Below are 17,407 nucleotides of genomic sequence, written 5' to 3' on the forward strand. Positions count from 1 at the left end.
AGTAATTTTACTAAGACACTTTCCTGGAAGAAAAACAAGCCAGCCTTCCTCAAGCACTCCAAGTGGCCTTTGCTTTTGTTTTTCGTTCGGGCCTCAAGGCACCTTGGAGACTATTGAGAACTGAAGGAAACTGGCATTCTTCGGAGAGCTTTTTCCTTGATTCTCATAGCTATCTTATGGTGTCCTCTGTTGTTGGTTTCTATAGCCTTCGATGTTTTGGAAACTTTATTCCCAAGAAGGATGACACGACTATGACAAAGGTAAGGTGAAGTCTTAGGTGACTGTGCCTCCCTTTTGCTTCCCAGACAAACGGGCTGTTTTATTTAGTAATTGCCCTGAGCGGTTCATTTGCAGTTCTAGGTATTTGTGAGTTGCGTAAACACACACTGGAGGATTTTCAAAATGCTGAATGAGTGGGAAAAGGATGTGCTGTGTTTAGTCTGGATGGCCTCCATTCACGTGTAAATGCAGAGAGCCGTGGAGCTTGTTAACCCGCCGTGGAAGGCTCCTGAAAGGACTCTCTCCTACAAAGAGAACGTCTTGCTAATGAGTAACTTTGATTGTGCTGACTGTACTTCAGGGAGCTTGTTTGAAATCTGAAGAACTTAGCTGCCATAAGTAGCAGAGACAGAGTATTCCAAATTTGAATAATTAAAGCAAAACGGAAGAGATCTGTTCAGAAACATTTTGTAGTCTGAGGCCAATTTGACTTTCTGCGGTGTGTCATTGGCTTCCGAGCGACGAAGGCTGTTGTCTTCTGTGGTGACTGCATCCTTGTGAAATGTTCCCACAGGCTGACAGTGAGGAGTGACAAGGGCTGCTGGCTGCTTTCCCTCATTGTATTTCCCCATTTCAGCTTACTTTACGGGGAGAGGCTCTTGTGCATATCTTTATCTGCCTAACACGCTGTGGCTTCTTGAGATACTTGGCACCTAGTGCAAGTAATCCTGAGTATCCGTGTTTTCGGCCCCTCTTACTTGATATGGAAGAATGCGCACAAGATACGTTGTAATGGACTACTAGAACTTAGGTGTTTGGGATTGCTAGCTTTTTGGTATTGCATCTTATAATAGTTAAACATATCAGAAGTAGATATTATATATCTTGAGCAGTGGTCTTGGCTTTAAGAATAGAGCCAGAAGTTCTTAAAAGTATTCATTCTTCGTTACTTGTCAGGCAGACTTTTTTTGAAATTGGCGACCTCAGTCAGTAATGTAAAGTGTGTGTCTGTAAAGTAATTTAAGTGCCCTTGAACTTTGTGTTTGTGCCGGGGGCGATACATGTCCTGTAGAGCTTACAGACAGAACTGCGGGTGTTTGTAGAAACAGTTTTCTTGTTCTCCTTGTTTTCTACATCGAGGAGTATCATTAAGAATCCAGCAGGTACAGCAGGTAACTGGCGTGCACAGTAACCTGCCAGGCTGTGGGCGGACTTGCTTTCCCCGTGCCGTGTAACTGCCCAGTGCTCCTTCTGCCTCCCATCACAGATCATTGGGAACTGTGTGTCAATCCTGGTCTTGAGCTCCGCACTGCCTGTGATGTCAAGAACACTGGGTAAGTTTACGTGACAACTTTTTGCTTAAAGTCTGTACCTTTTCAAGATATTTTTTATAAACTTCTAGTTTCTAGACTTTTTTCAGAAAGATCATTCTTCGAAATATAGTACTTCCTCCCATATTATTTTATACCTTTACTTCTATAATTCATTTATATATAGGGCTATACCAAAACAAGCACTTTTATCAAATAAAGGCCATTTTTTTTTCAGATACTTAAAAATACTCCTTCTCCAAACAATAGACTTAATTTTTTTCACTGACTAGTTTAACTTTTGAGTCCTCTAGTGAGGAAACTGACTTTTTTTTAAAACGATGTTTAATGTCTAGAAAATATTAAACTGATTTTTTCCCACATGAAACATTTTTAAAAACTTATAATTTTGTAAGTGGTTTTAAAAATTGAAAATCTATGAAACTTGTTTTATGCTGCGTTATGTCCATGGAATTAGACCTGACAGCGGGGAGCTCTATGAGAGCACACCCGACGTGAAGGGCGCCCGCCAGCTCTTTAGTGCTTTACTCGCCTGTCGTTCATACAGTTTTCTTAATACTTCAGTTCACAGAGAATTTATTTTTAAAAGTGAAACGTTTCTACTTCGTCATTGAAATAGCTGACTAAAGCTTCATTTGGTGTTCTTATCTTTTATAAAGCACTGTTGCAGACTGTATTCTCAGTTCTTGGCTAAATATTATTTCAGACAAAAAATTCCATTAAACAGTTTTCTTTATTTCTAGACTTAGGATCTGACTTAAGAGTGCTCACCAGTGATTAGAAAACCCCATTATCCAGCCTCAGCTGTCTGCTTACAACACAGATTACGAGTAACTTCTGGGAGCCTTTGTTTTAGCTCCTGCACTGCTCTATTATGCATTCAAGATTCACAGCTATGAGGGATGCAGACTGTGCCAAGAAAGTGTAAGCTTTATTACAGTTGTCTTCATAATTCTTACAAAGAAGCTCACGTTTTAATAAAAAGTGAAACCTAAGTGTAAATGTAACAGGGACCACTGTTCCCCGGGCTGACACAAAGCCCGCCTGTTAGTGGTCTGTCTTCTTTTGTGTTTGCGATGTAAGGCTTGTTATTGTTCGACAGCTGCTCATGGTGCTCAGATCTTGAAAATGCCAAAAATATGTACTTCAGTAACTTGTAACTGTTATCATTTGCATTATGGCAGTCCAACAGATAATTTCTGTGATATTACAGCCAATCTACCATTTTATCAGTGATGAAATTCACTCTGCTCTGTTATTTAAAATTAATTGTTAATAGTAATATATACTGATTTTATGAAAGAAAATTACATGCTGAGTACAGTTTTAATACAAAGAAAACAAATTAATGGCAAAATGTGCTTTTTGAAGATCAACAAATTAAATTCCTGAGTAGTTTGCCATAGAGATAAATAAAAAGAAGAAAAAGAAAGATGGGACAATTAAAATGCAGCTAACAAATGCCTGGACCCAGCTGTCCAAACAGGATTAATGGAGTGCATTAGGGTACAGTGAGTCATGTGGTGCTTTGCAAAATATCAACACGCACTGCATTACATGTTATGCCCAGTGGCACTGAATAGATGAAAAGAAATAAATACGTTAAACAGATTCATAGAGGCTTTTCACAGTATTAAAAAAGCAAATTTCTAGACTAAAAGAAAAAGCTTTATTTTAGTATTATAGAAAATGCAAACTAGAGAGTTACTTTGTAATTCCTCTGTTAACCCTTGGGAATTGAGTCTTTGATTCTAAGAGGATAAAACATAGAGAACTGTCATGAATATTATCCTGGTGTATAACGGGGTTTTGATTTACTAGACGAAAAGCTTGTAAGACTAGAATAGAGGATGCATTTAACAGCCAAATTCCAAGCTGTGAAAGTTTTCACTCTTTCTCATTGCCTCTCCTGAGGAAATCCCGACCCTTCGGGTGCTCTCGTGTGCTCCTGTGAGTTCAACCAGCAGTCACAGTTGCATGAGAAATGAAGCAGCAAGAAGTAAAATTTACCTGTGTATGGGCAGTTTTGTTCTTATTTTAATAATTTTTAGTGATGATTATAACTTTAATTGGAAATTGGAAATACATTGAATCCTGTAGAAAATAATTAATTTGGTGAGACTTTTGCTTCAAAAATGAGAATTTTGAGGGTTTTTAAAAAAAAAATTTAATTTGCCAACTGCTACTGCTGCGTCACAGGCTTAAACTGTAGCTTTAGGCGTGAATGCCTGGTGACATGACAGGTTTATTAAAGAATTCCTTTGAAATAGCTTCTTATATTTAAACTTAGAAAATTTGTACTGATTGAAAAATTACCGCTAAGTAGATTTTATAAGCATATCACTTGCCACAAAGAATTAGGGAGCGAGCGTTCTGGCCGTGTATTTCTAGCCAAATATAATTAATATAGATGATAGTTTTGTTGCCCACAGGAAACACAATGAGTGAGTGCTTAACATTTCTTATTCAGACTCTTTAAAACCTTTAAGAGTAATGCTGTGCTAGTGGGTATGATTTCCAAACACGGTTTGGCTGCCTATTTAGTCTTCAGTTTTAAAGGCTCTAACATTTTGGGGGATATGATGTCCACATTTTTAGTAATCAGTTTACTGTTGGGTATAATAGACTCTCAACGTGGTAAGAGGAGATGGTCAACAAGGTGAATATAGAACAGGATCAAACCCAATGCCTTTTCTATAGTAAAGTATTTTAAAGGCGACAGTGAGCTTTGTGAGAATAGATTTTGCAAAGTTGCTGACATGTTCTTTGTTGTGCTTAATCGGGGAAAAACTTGAGGGGCTGACAGTTTTTGCATCATCTTTATTTGAAATCTCTAACAGGAAAATTTTTCTCAGATAACCAACAAACTTTGCAGTACTTTTACCAATTTCTATTTTGAAATTATGTTTATAGTTATATTTTTAGAAATTCTTTCTGTAACTTGTAAGTTATGCAAGGCCCAAACGCAGATTTTTTTTTTTAATGTACTTATGCTATTAAAACAAAAAACTATTGTCCTTTCAAATCAGCTTGAATTTATTTTTAGTACTTCCATGTATGTATCCTCTGGGTCCCATGTAGTCCATCACCTTGCAGAAGGAAAAGTGGATTATTCTCCTGGCCCACGATGGAGGGGCTGTGTTTAAAAACTGGTCCTTTTCGGAGAGGTCTTTGTTTGGGTTTGTAAATACACTGCTGATCTTTATCCTGGGCTTTCCTCCTCACTGTGAATCAGAAAGAAGTGATGCTTAGATACGACCGTTGGGAAATAAATGTGAGTCATGATGTGTGTTCCTGACTGACTGTGACTGTAATGTAAAAATAATTCCAAACCCTATATTGAAAATTCCTCAGCAAAGAAGTTTGTATGTGACCTAATTGTATTTTGTTATATTGCAGACATTAATAAATGAGTGGTACTAGGTAACTTTTGATTGATTACTAATGTTCTTATATCTGAACAATGAATTTGTATATCTAGTTAGGATTTTTAACAACAAGAAAAAGTCTTGTGTGTCAAATGTGGAAAGAATTAAGAGAGAAACAAGTGCTTACTCCCTAAGCACTCGTATTCCCAGTGTCTGCTTGTCCTGTCCTTCTGTTGCTCTTCTTGTTTCAGAGCACATAGTCCTGGCTGAGAAAATGCCATGTTGGCCACACATTCTAAATAATTTAGCCATCCTTTAATTTTAACTTGTTGTAAAATAGTTTCATATGAAAATATTTCCAGTTAGGATTATTTAGTTGGAAGGAGCCTTAAGATACAATTTTTTAATGTTAATAATTAAAATGTGACAGTTGAAACCAGACAGTAAACTACAGCAAGGGTCTGATTTGCGCGAAGAGCCGGGCCCTCTGCCTGGCTGAGCCTGCTTGCTTGGATGCCCGTGCGTGGCCAGCTCTGAGACTGATGAACAGGGGCTCTCCTGATTTATGGGAAATTTTATTCTAAAATTAATTTTTAATTAAATCAATACCTGAATAAATTCTGCTTAGAAAGAGTATTAATGACTAAGAGATCAGGTTCAAATTCCTTGTGACCACCACTTTTAATCCTAACCCCCTCTTCACAGTTCCCAGGAACCACACACACAGACACACAGACACACACCCACACACCCACGGTGTCCTCTAGGAAACTTAAAACTCTCACCTGGGTATTACGTTGTTTCTGATTCTTTGATGGGAGTTCCTGTTTCTTCTGTTGACTCCTCACTCCTGTGAGCTGCCCAGTAGAAGTTAAAAGAGGAAAAGGTTTTGGAATCATTTCTTCTTCTGGAGCTCGATCGGCTGAAAATGAATTTCAAACCAAATACTTACTTACCTCGTTCTGCTCAGGTCGTCAGTGACCTCCTAGTTGCCCAGTCCTGTGGATTCTGCTTGTATCTTAATTGCTCCATGGCATTTCCTGTTTGTAACCCCACTCCCCAGATCTCTTCTTCATTTCTGGACACCACCCCCCTTCTTTTCCTTCTCCTTCTCTGGCCATTCTTCAGCTGTCTCTGTGACTGCTCCTCAGCTCCACTTGTCCTCTGACCCACCGCCCACCCCTGGACTAAGAGCAGACACACCGAGCTCTGCACTGTGTAGGTGTCCTGCTGCAGTCTCACACCGGCTGCCTCTACGGCAGGACCCGCACACGAGTGTGTGTGTGTGTCTTCCTGCCTCTCTCTCCCTTCTCCTTCCTCCTCCTCTCCCTCCCCTGAACTTCCCCGCAGTCCTGGGACGCTTTCTGTCCCGTACGCCAGACCAGAAGCTTGGGAGTTGTGCTGCCTTCTGGTACCAGCACCTCATGGCAGGGCTCATTTTCATCTTGTTAATATTTCTCACATTTGCCTCTGAAAAGTGAAAAGACTTAGACTTGTTTAGCATCAAAGCTGCGTATTTGATTTCATTTTAATATTTTATTGTGAGGAAGTGTTCATGAAGTGGACTCTAAATAGGTGTCCTTTTTGAGGAGGGTGGAGTCAGAAGCGAAAGCAGAAGAGCCAAGAAAGTGTTTAATTTTCCAAGTGAGGAAGCGATGCTGAGAGATGCTCTGGAGGCTCCGTCTCCAGAGATTTTCTCCAGAAGAGAGTAGACAGTTACCATCCAAATTGGAGGTCAGAAACTGTCATTTGTTTTAAAATTAGCACTTTAGCTTTGTCCTTGGACTATGATTATAATTCTCTTTCATTTAATTTTAGTTTGTATTAAAATTCACATACTCTAGTTCATCTGGACTGCTGAATTCACTTGCCTTCACATTAGGACACAATGAATTTGTGGCATGTAAATTTTATGACTGAAATTGGTTTGGTATTTGCAAATTACTTTTCCTTCTGCAAGCTTTGGTTCATATTGTTCCCGCAGCCCTCTCTCCTCAACCTTTCTCTGCCTGTCCATGTCCTCCTGTTCTCAGAGGCCAGGTCCCATCCTCTGTCACTTGTGAGGGTATATGAGATTCTTGTTTCAGCCTTGTTATACTTACCTATGTGAATTGCCTTTCTCAAAAAACCTTGCTCTGCTTAAAGGACAAGTCCAAATTTTATGCATCTTTTTATCCCTCATAGCCTCTACCTAATAAATATTTGTGATGTCACTGGATGCTGCCATATTGAATATGTACTGAATATTGCGTTCTCAGAATAGATGAACCGAGATATTCCAGGTGTCCTGCTTCCATCCTGATTGTCTTTATTTCCATGTTCCAAGATTTTTTGACTAAGTATTCTAGTTTTATTATTTTAAAAGACCTTTATAATAATTGGCAAAAGGTAGAAACAACCCAAGTGTACATTGACAGATGAGTGGAAAAACGAATTGTGGTTTATACATACAATGGAATGTTATTCAGCCATAAAAAGGAATGATGTCCAGGTGAAATAAGCCAGTCACACACGCACACACAAAAACAAATACTGGGTGATTCCATTTATACAAGGTCCCCAGAGTCATCTAATTCATAGAAACAGAAAGTGGAATGGTGGGTACCAGGGCTTAGGGGAGAGGGAAGTGGAGAATGGTTCTTCAATGAGAATAGAGTTTCAGCTTTTCAAGATGAAAAGAATTCTGGAGGCTAGTTGTCCAGTAATGTGAGTGTACTTAACACTTCTGAACTGTGTACTTAAAAATGATTTAGATGGTAGATTCTGTGTTACACTTGTTTTACCAAAATTAAACAGAAAATAAAGGGAAAAAGGAATGAAGCACTGGCACAGGCTACAACATGGATGAACTTTAGAAACATAATGCCGAACGAAACAGGCAGACTCCAAAGGCCACGTAGTGTATGACTCCACTTTATGACGTGTCCGAGACAGGAAAATCCACACGGACAGGAAGTCGGCTAGTGGTTGCCGAGGAAGGGGGAGGGTAATGAGGAGAAGCTGCTAACGCTTTCACTTTGGCATGGTGGAAGTGTTCAGCGGTTGTATAGAGATGGCGGTCACACAACACTGTGAGTGCACTAGGTGCACTGAATTATTTACTTTAAAATAGATATTTTTATGCCAAGTGAATTTCATCACAATAAATTATTTTTTAAGAAAAGATCTTCACACGGTAGACAGTAGATATTTGTTCTCTTCCCTGTTTCTTTGTCAAGGTAATCTAATCCCAAGGGCTACATTTTTTCTTAAATTTTTATTAATTTATTATTTTAGTATAGTTGATATGCAGTATAATACTACTTTCAGGTGCAAAGCATGACGATTTGACACTTGCATACATTATGAAATGATCCCCAGGATAAGCCTGGTGACCCTCTGTCATCAGACAGTTATTGTAATGTTCTTGACCATATTTCTTATGCTGTATATTACATCCCTGTGGCTTATTTTACAGTGGGAGGTTTATACCACTAAATCCCCTGTACCTATTTCACCCACCCTCCTATCCCCCTCTCCTTAGCCACCACCTGTTTGTTCTGTGTAGGGGTCTGTTTTCATTTTGTTTTGTTTTTGTTTTTTAGATTCCACGTATAAGTGAAATCATATGTATTTGTGTTTCTCTGTCTGAGTGATTTCACTTAGCATAATACCCTCTAGATCCATTAATGTATTGCAGATGGCAAGATTTCAGGGATTTTTTATGGCTGACTAATATTCCACTGTGTAAATATATCACATATTCTTTATCCATTCACCTTGATGGACACTTAGGCTGCTTCCAAATCTTGGCCATTGTAAACAATGCTGCACTGTACATTGGGCTACACGTATCTTTTTGAGTTAGTGTTTTGCTACCACAGCTTTCCTTTCATTTCCAGTTACATATAATACCTTTTTCCATCTCTTTACTTTCAGTCTGTGTATGTCTTTAGATCTGAAGTGAGCCTCTAGTGTGCAGCATGTATATGGGTCTTATTTTTTTCTCTACTCAGCCATCCCATGTCTTTTGATCAGAGTATTTAGTGACGTGGATTTGTTCCCTTCGCCAGGTTAGGGAAGTTTTCAGGAATTGTTTCCTCAAATAGGTTTTCTGCCCCTTTCTCTCTTCTTTTTCTGGGACTCCTATAATGCAGGTATTAGCATGCTTAATGTTGTTGCAGAGGTCCCTTAAACCATCCTCATTTTTTAAAGTCCTTTTTTCCTTTCACTGTTGCGTTGGGTCATTTCCGCTACCCTGTCTTCCAGTTCTTTTCTTTTGCATCCTCTCATCTGCTGTTGATTCCCTGTAGTGTACTTTTCATTTCAGTTGTTGTAGTCTTCAATTCTGATTGGCATATATACATATATATGTATGTGTGTATATTTTCTTTTTTTTTTTTTTTTGAAATTCTCACTAAGTTCATCCATTCTTCTGAGTTCAGTGAGCAGCTTCATGTCTATTTATTTGAACTCATTATCTGGTAGATTGCTTCTCTCCATTCAGTTTAGTTCATTTCCTGGAATTTTGTCATGTTCTTTTGTTTGGAAGGTATTCCTGTGTCTCCTTATTTTGCCTCTTTATGTTTGTTTTTATGTATTAGATATTCCAGCTACATCTCCTGATCTTGAAAGAATGGCCTTATTTAGAAGGTGACTTGTGGGGTCAAGTGACGCAGTCCCCCCTGGTTATCAGAGCAGGTGCTCCAGGGGTGTCTCCTGTGTGGGATGTGTGCACCTTCCTGTTGTGGTTGGGCCATGATTGCTGAGGTGTGGTGGTTGGCAGTGTTGGCCTCCAGGCCAGCTTGGAGGCTTGACCCTGGCTGCTGCAGGCACAGTGATATGTAGGGCTGGCCTCTTGGATTGGGAGCTGCCTTGGAGGAGCACCAGTGCTGGCTGAGGCCTCCTGCCAGGTGAGGAGAGACAGGAGCCGCTTTGAGGGGGCTGGTGGGTTGGGCAGGGCTGGTCCTCAGGGGAATTCCAGGGCAGGGCGCAGTGTTAGCTAGGTTAATAGACAGTGGCAGAATGGCACCCACTAACACCAGGCCAGCCAGGTGGAAGGTGAGGAAAAGAAGATGGTGCCCAGCAGCTCTTCTGTCCCTGGAGAAGGTTCCACTGGATCCCTGCTCCTCCACACACACCCTGAGATTAGTCAGTGCATCTCTTTCTTGTATGACCCAGGCGCTTTTCAGGCAACAGCCTCTGCTGGGACTCTGAGTGAGTGAGTTTGTGCATGCACGCTTCGTGAGTGAGGTCTTGACTTACAGCAGCCCTCTGGCTCCCCTGGTGTCAGCCTCTGCTGGTTTGCAAACCAGCCGCTGTGGGGGTTTGTCTTCCTGTTATGTGTCCCCTGGGCTGGGGGCCTGACGTGGGGTTGGTCCCTCTGCTCCTTAGATGGCGCCCCTACAACTTCACCAATACTTGGCATAGTCAGTCAGTTTAATGTTAGGCATATAGTAGATTTTTGTGGATTTAACATGAATTTCCCAGGTGACTAATGTGCTCATTTGCCATCTGTATATTTTCCTTGATGAAAAATTTATGCAGATCTTTGGCTCACTTAAAAAATTGGAATTATTTTCTTATTCTTGAGTTTTGGGTGCTGTTTACAAATTCTGAATGAAAGTTATTTATCAAGATATGTGATTTGCAGATATTTTTCCCCATTCAGCAGCTTGTCTTTTTATTCTTTTACCAATATGTTTCAAAGTACAGACATTCTTAATTTGATGAAATCAAATTTGCCAAATTTTCTTTTATGGTTTGTGCTTTTTGTGTCATATTTACTAAATCTTTTTCCAACCCAAGATCACAAAGATTATCTCCTATGTTTTCTTCTAGAAGTTTTATACTTAGGTTCACGACCTATTTTGAATTAATTTCTATATATAGTATGAGGTATGAATTGAAGTTTATTTCTTGGCATTTGGCAGCCAGTCATTCCAGCGGCACTGCCTGAAAAGTCTGTTCTTTTCCACTGAATTGCCTTTACACCTTTGTTGGAAATCAGTTGTCCTCCATATATGTGTGGGTGCAGGTCCGTTTCTGAATTCTGTTTCGTTCCATCGATGTCTTTGTCTTTACATCAGTACTGCACCATCTGGATTACTGTGAGTTGATCATGAGACTTGAAATCAGGTAGTGTAGTTCTTCAGCTTTGTTCTTTTTTTAGAATGGTTTTAGTTATTCTAAGTCCTTTGCATTCCTATGTGACTTTTAAAAATAGGGTGTCATTTTTAACATAAATGTCTGCTAGGATTTTGATTTGGATTGCGTTTAATCTGTAGAACAAATCGGAGAGGAGTAGCATCTTTACAGTGTTGGGTCTTTCATTCCCTGAGCACTCTGAACTTATTTAGTTCTTTAATTGTAGTTTTTTGCTCAGTCTTGCACATTTGATGCTGTTGTGAATGGTGTTTTTTAAAAATTGAGTTTCCAGTAGTTCATTGCTAGTACATAAAGATACAGTTGATTTTTGTATATTGATCTTTTGTTTTGTGCCTTTGCTAAATTCACTTATTAGTTCTAGTAGCTTCTATTGAATCTGTTTTATAGATTTCATTGAATTTTCTACTTTAATGATTATGATGTCTGTGAATAAAGACAGTTTTACTTCTTCCCTCCCAATATGGACACTTTTATTTATTTTTCTTGACTGTTGCATTATCTAGAGCCTCCAGTACAATGTTGAATAGAAGTGATGAAGACAGATATTCTTGACTTGTTCTTCGTCATAGTGAGAAAGCATTCTGATCTTTATCATTAACTGATAATAGCTGTAGTGTTTGTTTGTTTGTTTGTTTGTTTTGGTAGATGCCTTTTATCAAGTTGAGAAAGTTCCCTTCTTTTCTTGTGTAGCTGGAGGTTTTTTTTGTTTTTGTTTTTATATCAAGAATGGGTGTTGGATTTTGTTAAATGCTTTTCTGCATCTGTTCACGTGATCATTTTATTTTTTAGTCACTGTGCTCTTTTATTTTATTTTTTTGTGTGTGTTGCTTTCTGTGTTTCGTTTTAAATAGTTTCTGTTGATATGTCTTCAAGTCTACTAATCTCTTCTTTTGTGGTGTCTGATCTGTCGTTAATCCCATCTAGTATATTTTTCATACCTTACATTGTAATTTTTCTCTGTAGAAGGTCAATTTGGGTCTGTTTTATATCTTCTATGTCTCTACTCAGCAAGTTCAGTCTTTCCTCTAGCTTCTGAAATACAAGTAATATAGTTATAATTGTTTTAATGGCATTGCTACTCATCCTATCATTTGTGTCATTTCTCCGTTGGTTATTTTCCCACAAGCAATGCGTTGATCAGTTCCCAGCTGAATAACTCAAGAGGCCCGTGCACACCTCCCAGGCTCCCACCCTGTGCAACTGTCTGGCCGCCATGCTGTCCCAAGCTGCAGCTGCATCCCTCAACTCCATGAGATAGCTGGACTCTGTCCCTGCTTCTTTCCACTCTGCAGCCAGGAGGCCTCTTTAGGGAGGAGCCATGGCAGACAGAGAACCCACCTTGCTTGTTTCTCATCGCTCAGCTTCACTCACCTTCATTGCTAGATGTTGAGGGTTTTGAATACCATGGTTTTATATATTTTGTCCAGTTTTTTAAATTGATTTGGGTGTAAGGGAAAATCTGGTCTCTTTCACTTAGTCTTGGCTGGAATGTGAAGTCATTAAACATATTTCTAATTGATGTGATATAATGAAAATCTATTTGCAGAATAAGACTGGTCAGATTTAAAGTCTTTGCTTTAACAACATCATGTTCCATTCCCCCCTAAAAGTGGAACCACTGTTTAGTTTTAGAATTACTTTGTTTTTGAATGAATAAAACAGTTGGCAATGAGCCTGTTTATATTAATCCTGAAATTAATGATTTAAAGATGATTATATTTTTATTATTTCATACTCATTAATTCACATTTATTTTTTGACAGTGTGTAGGTAAATTTATTACAAAAGCCCAGTTTAAAGAAGGATATTTAAAAACCTAGTCAAGATAATAATTTATACTAACTATTATTATGGGAGTCAAGAGGTGGGGAATGTGTTAAACCCAATGTTTTGTCAAAGAACATTTAATTTATAAATTTTTTTTATAATAAAATGTATGTGCTCTTTTGGGCAGTCTTTCATTAAAGCCATGGGTATTCATGTCAGCCATTTGTGTGATATTCCAGGGCACATGATTTATTGATAAAGTTAACTAATGATCCTTTTAGTGTGTCAAGCTTTATAAATTCTCTCTCAGCTTCTTGCTAGTTAAGGAACATGAATGTACTTGCTAAAAGTCAGAGTTGACTCAGGTGGGCTAACAAATGTAAATTCTCTTGACTCATACTGTAGGTGGAGTAACCTGCTCTTTCTTGAAATGCAGTTTTGTTTTGTACCTTAGTTCTTTTATAGGTATGAGTGAAAAATTTTTATTCAAGGAATTATGCATAAAACATTTTCAGTTGAAATCCTAGTGCAGGGAGCTGATAAGCGATTTGTTATGAAGAGTATTTTATTAACAGGTAATCCAGATAATGTGACCTTATGCTTAGCCACTGCTTAACAAGCTAAGTTCTTACCTGGTATATATATATTTTACTTATGTTTTTAAAAAATGAACCTCTGAATGGGAATAAGCATTTCATTATTTGGCTAGGAGAGTTAAATAACAACATTTGATAATTGAAATTTTCATATTGTTAGTAGTATTTTAAAATTTGCTACCTTAGTAGCCTTTTATATCTTTCTCTAGAAATAAAGATTTTGAAGTATTTTATATTTGTTTAATAAGTCTTATTATGACTTTACATATTGTTACTTTTTCTTAAGTGTTAGTACTTTTGATAAAAAAGTGCATTAGTCCAAATGGACTCTCTCTCTATATATATATGTATGTATGTATGTGTGTGTGTGTGTGTGTGTGTATATATATATATATATATATATATATATATATATAAATATAACATTCCATTCCAAAATCAGCAAAATGCACATTCTTTTCAAGTGCTTAAGGGACATTCTCCTGGATAGATCACCTGCTAGGCCTCAAAACAAGTCTTGGTAAATTTATGGAAATTGAAATCATATCAGGCATCTTTTTTGACTGCAACACTGTCAGACAAGATATCAACTACAATAAAAAAAAAAAAAAAACTTCACAAAGCACAAATGTGTGGGGGCGAAACAATATATTACTAAACAACCAGTGGGTCACTGAAGAAATCAAAGGAGAAATCAAAAGATACTTGTAGGCAAATGAAAACAACAGTGATCCAAAACCAGTGGGGTTCAGCAAAACTAGGTCTAAGAAGGACATTTATGGTGATAAAAGCACACCTCAGGAAACAAGAAAAGTCTCAAGTAAAGAATCTTGCTGTACACCTAAAGGAACTAGATAAAGAAGAACAAACAAAACCCAAAGTCAGGAGAAGGAAAGAAATAATAAATATCAGCAGAAATAAATGAAGTAGAAACTAAAAAAATAACAATCATATTAGAAAAGATCAATGAAATTAAGAGCTGGTTCTTTGAAAAGATAAATGATCTTGATAAACCTTTACCCAGACAGATTAAGAAAAAAAGGGAAAGGAGGTAAATCAATATCAGGAATTAAAAAGAAGTTGCAACCTAAATACAGAGGGTCACAAGAGGTTACTGTGAACAACTGTACACCAATAAAATGGACAACCTAGAAGAAATGGACAAATTCCTAGAAATGTACAATCTCCCAAGATTGAACCATGAAGAAATAGAAAATATGAACAGACCAATTACCGGTAATGAAATAGAATCAGTAATTTAAAACAACAACAACAACAAAAAACCTCCCAACAAATCAAAAGTCCAGGACCAGATGGCTTCACAGGTAAATTCTGCCCAACATTTATAGCAGATTTAACACCTATTCTTCTCAAACTATTCCAGAAAATTGCATTGGAAGGAATGCTTCTGAATTTATTCTATGAGGTCAGGATCAACATGATATTAAAACCAGACAGAGCTATCACACAAAGAGATTACAGGCCAATATCACTGAGGAACATGTGCAAAAATTCTCAACAAAATCTTAGCAAACTGAATCCAACAATACATTAAAAGGATCATACACCACAATCAACGATGCAAAGGTGGTTCTATATCTGCAAATCAATCAATGTGATGATACCACATTAAAAAAATTGAAGAATAAAAAACCATATGATCATCTGAATAGATAATAGCTTTTGACAAACCTCAGCATCCATTTATGATAGAAACTGCACAAACGGAGTAGAGGAAAAATAGCTGAACATAATAAAGGCCATTTATGGTAAGTCCACAGCTGACATCCTATTCAGTGGTGAAAAGCTGAAAGCATTTCCTCTAAGATTGGGAACAAGACAAGGATGCCCACTTCTGCCACTTTCATTCAACATAGTATTGGAAGTCCTAGCCATAGCAGTCAGAGAAGAAAAAGAGATAAAAGGAATCCAAGTTAGAAAGGAAGATGTAAACTGTCACTGTTTGCAGATGACATGATACTATACTTAGAGAATCCTACAGATGCCACCAAAAAACTACTGGAGCTCATCAATGAATTTCATAAAGTTGCAGGATACAGATTAACATATAGAAATCTGTTGCACTTCTATACACTAACAATGAACTATCAGAAAGAGAAATTCAGAAAACAGTCTTACCATTGCATCAAAAACAATAAAATACCAGGTATATAGAAATAAGAAGGTAAAAGAACTGTGCTTGGAAAACTGTAAGACACTGATGGAAGAAATTGAAGACAATACAGACAGATGAAGGGAAACACTGTTTTCATAGATTGGAAGAATTCACATTGTTAAAATAATCTTACTATCAAAGGCAATCTACAGAATCAGTACAGTTCCTGTCAAAATATTGACATTTTTCACAGAACTAGAACAATTAAATTTGTATGAAACCACAAAAGATCACAAATTGCCAAAACAATTTTGAGAAAGAAGAAAAAAGCTGGAGATACCAATGTTCCCTGATTTTAAACTATAGTACAAAGCTGTAGTCATCAAAACAGTGTGTTACTGGCACAAAAGCAGACACATAGATATGGAACAGAACAGAGAGCCCGGAAATGAACCCATGCATCTGTAGTCAGTTAATCTACCACAAAGTAGGCAAGAATATACAATGGGGAAAAGACAGTCTCTTTGATAAATGGTGTTGTGAAAACTGGATGGCTATATGCAAAAGAATCTGACTGGACTACTCCCTCACACCATGTACGAAAATAAATTCAAAGCAGGTTAAATATTTAAATATAAGACCTGAAATCATAAAACTTCTAGAAAAAACATAGGCAGTATGCTCTTAGTCTTAGTAATGTATTTTGGGATCTGTCTCCTGAGGCCAGGGAAACAAAAGCGAAAATAAACAAATGGGATTACATCAAACTAAAAAGCCTTTGCATGGTGAAGGAAACTGAATAAGATGAAAAGGCTGCCTACTGAATAGAAGAAGATATTTGCAAATGATGTATCTGCTAAGGAGCTAATATTCAAAATATACAAAGAACTCATACAACTGAACATCAAAAACAAACCTGATTTAGAAAATGGACAGAGGATCTGAACAGATTTTTTTTCCAATAAGATATACAGGCACATAAAAAGATGTTTAACATCACTAATCATCAGGAAAATGCAAACCAAAACCACAATGAGATATCTCACACTTTTCAGAATGGCTATTATCAAAAAGATAACAGCTGTGTTAGTGAGGAGGTGGAGAAAAGGAACCCCGGTGCACTGTTGGCTGGAATGTAAGTTGGTGCAGCCACTATAGGGAATAGTATGGAGATTCCTCAGAGAACTAAAAATGGAATTGCCATATGATCCAGTAGTTCCACACCTGGTTATTTATCAGAAGAAAACAATAAAATTAATTAGGAAAGATATACACCCTGTGTTCATTGCAACATTATTTACAGTAGCCAAGGTATGGAAACAATCTAAGTGCCCATCAATGGAGGAATGGATAAAGATGTGGTGTGTGTGTGTGTGTATACACACATGCACACAAACACACAATGGAATATTACCCAGCCATTAAAAAGAATGAAACATTGCCATTTGTGACAACAAGGGTGGACCTAGAGGGTATTATGCTTGGTGAAATAGGTCAGACAGAGAAAGACAGATACTGTATGATTTCATTTATATATGGAATCTAAAAAACAAAACAAATGGACAAACATAACAAAACAGAACTATAGATACAGAGAACAAACAAATCGTTTCCAGAGGGCGGAGAGGGAAGAAATAGGTGTGGGATTAAGAGTTACAGACTTAGGGTTGCAAACAAACAATTTGGTGGGTGTGAAATGTGCAGTGTGAGGCATTTAGTTAACTGTGTGATAGCCCGGCTGGCGATTTGTAGTAACTAGACATCATGGTGATCATTTTGAGATGTACAGAAACAATGAATTACTGTGTTGTGTGACAGGAGCTAACACAGCATTGCAGGGCGATTATGCATCAGAAAGAAACT

The 17,407-nt window shown here is 37.7% G+C and overlaps 2 protein-coding genes and 1 long non-coding RNA gene across 9 annotated transcripts in view; 1 reads left to right on the plus strand and 2 right to left on the minus strand.

Moving 5' to 3' along the window:
• Positions 1 to 17,407, plus strand: part of LMBR1 (limb development membrane protein 1) — a 122,399-nt gene that overhangs the window by 95,974 nt on the left and 9,018 nt on the right. For 5 of the 6 annotated variants that reach the window (XM_074366654.1, XM_074366653.1, XM_074366652.1 and 2 more), the window contains 2 exons: positions 170 to 260; positions 1,487 to 1,553. In XM_074366654.1, the coding sequence (XP_074222755.1) occupies positions 170 to 260; positions 1,487 to 1,553 (158 nt within the window). Of the gene's footprint in view, positions 1 to 169; positions 261 to 1,486; positions 1,554 to 2,293; positions 2,475 to 17,407 lie in introns of all 6 variants that reach the window. The other variant, XR_006727641.2, reaches the window with a different exon arrangement.
• On the minus strand, positions 4,569 to 7,500 carry LOC141578096 (uncharacterized). 2 transcript variants are annotated; one of them, XR_012507973.1, is made up of 3 exons: positions 6,122 to 7,500; positions 5,704 to 5,840; positions 4,569 to 4,774 (listed from the first exon to the last, which is right to left on the minus strand). It is a non-coding gene; the product is annotated as an uncharacterized LOC141578096 (long non-coding RNA). The 2 variants fall into 2 exon arrangements; XR_012507974.1 differs by having other exon boundaries at positions 5,704 to 5,775; positions 5,875 to 7,500.
• Positions 11,981 to 17,407, minus strand: part of RNF32 (ring finger protein 32) — a 45,955-nt gene continuing 40,528 nt past the window's right edge. The window contains exon 10 of the mRNA XM_074366663.1: positions 11,981 to 12,097. Coding sequence (XP_074222764.1) covers positions 12,005 to 12,097 — 93 coding nt within the window. The 3' untranslated portion in view covers positions 11,981 to 12,004. The remainder of the gene's footprint in view (positions 12,098 to 17,407) is intronic.

Source organism: Camelus bactrianus, chromosome 7 (genome assembly GCF_048773025.1).
Source record: "Camelus bactrianus isolate YW-2024 breed Bactrian camel chromosome 7, ASM4877302v1, whole genome shotgun sequence".
NCBI classification, from domain to species: Eukaryota; Metazoa; Chordata; class Mammalia; order Artiodactyla; family Camelidae; genus Camelus; species Camelus bactrianus.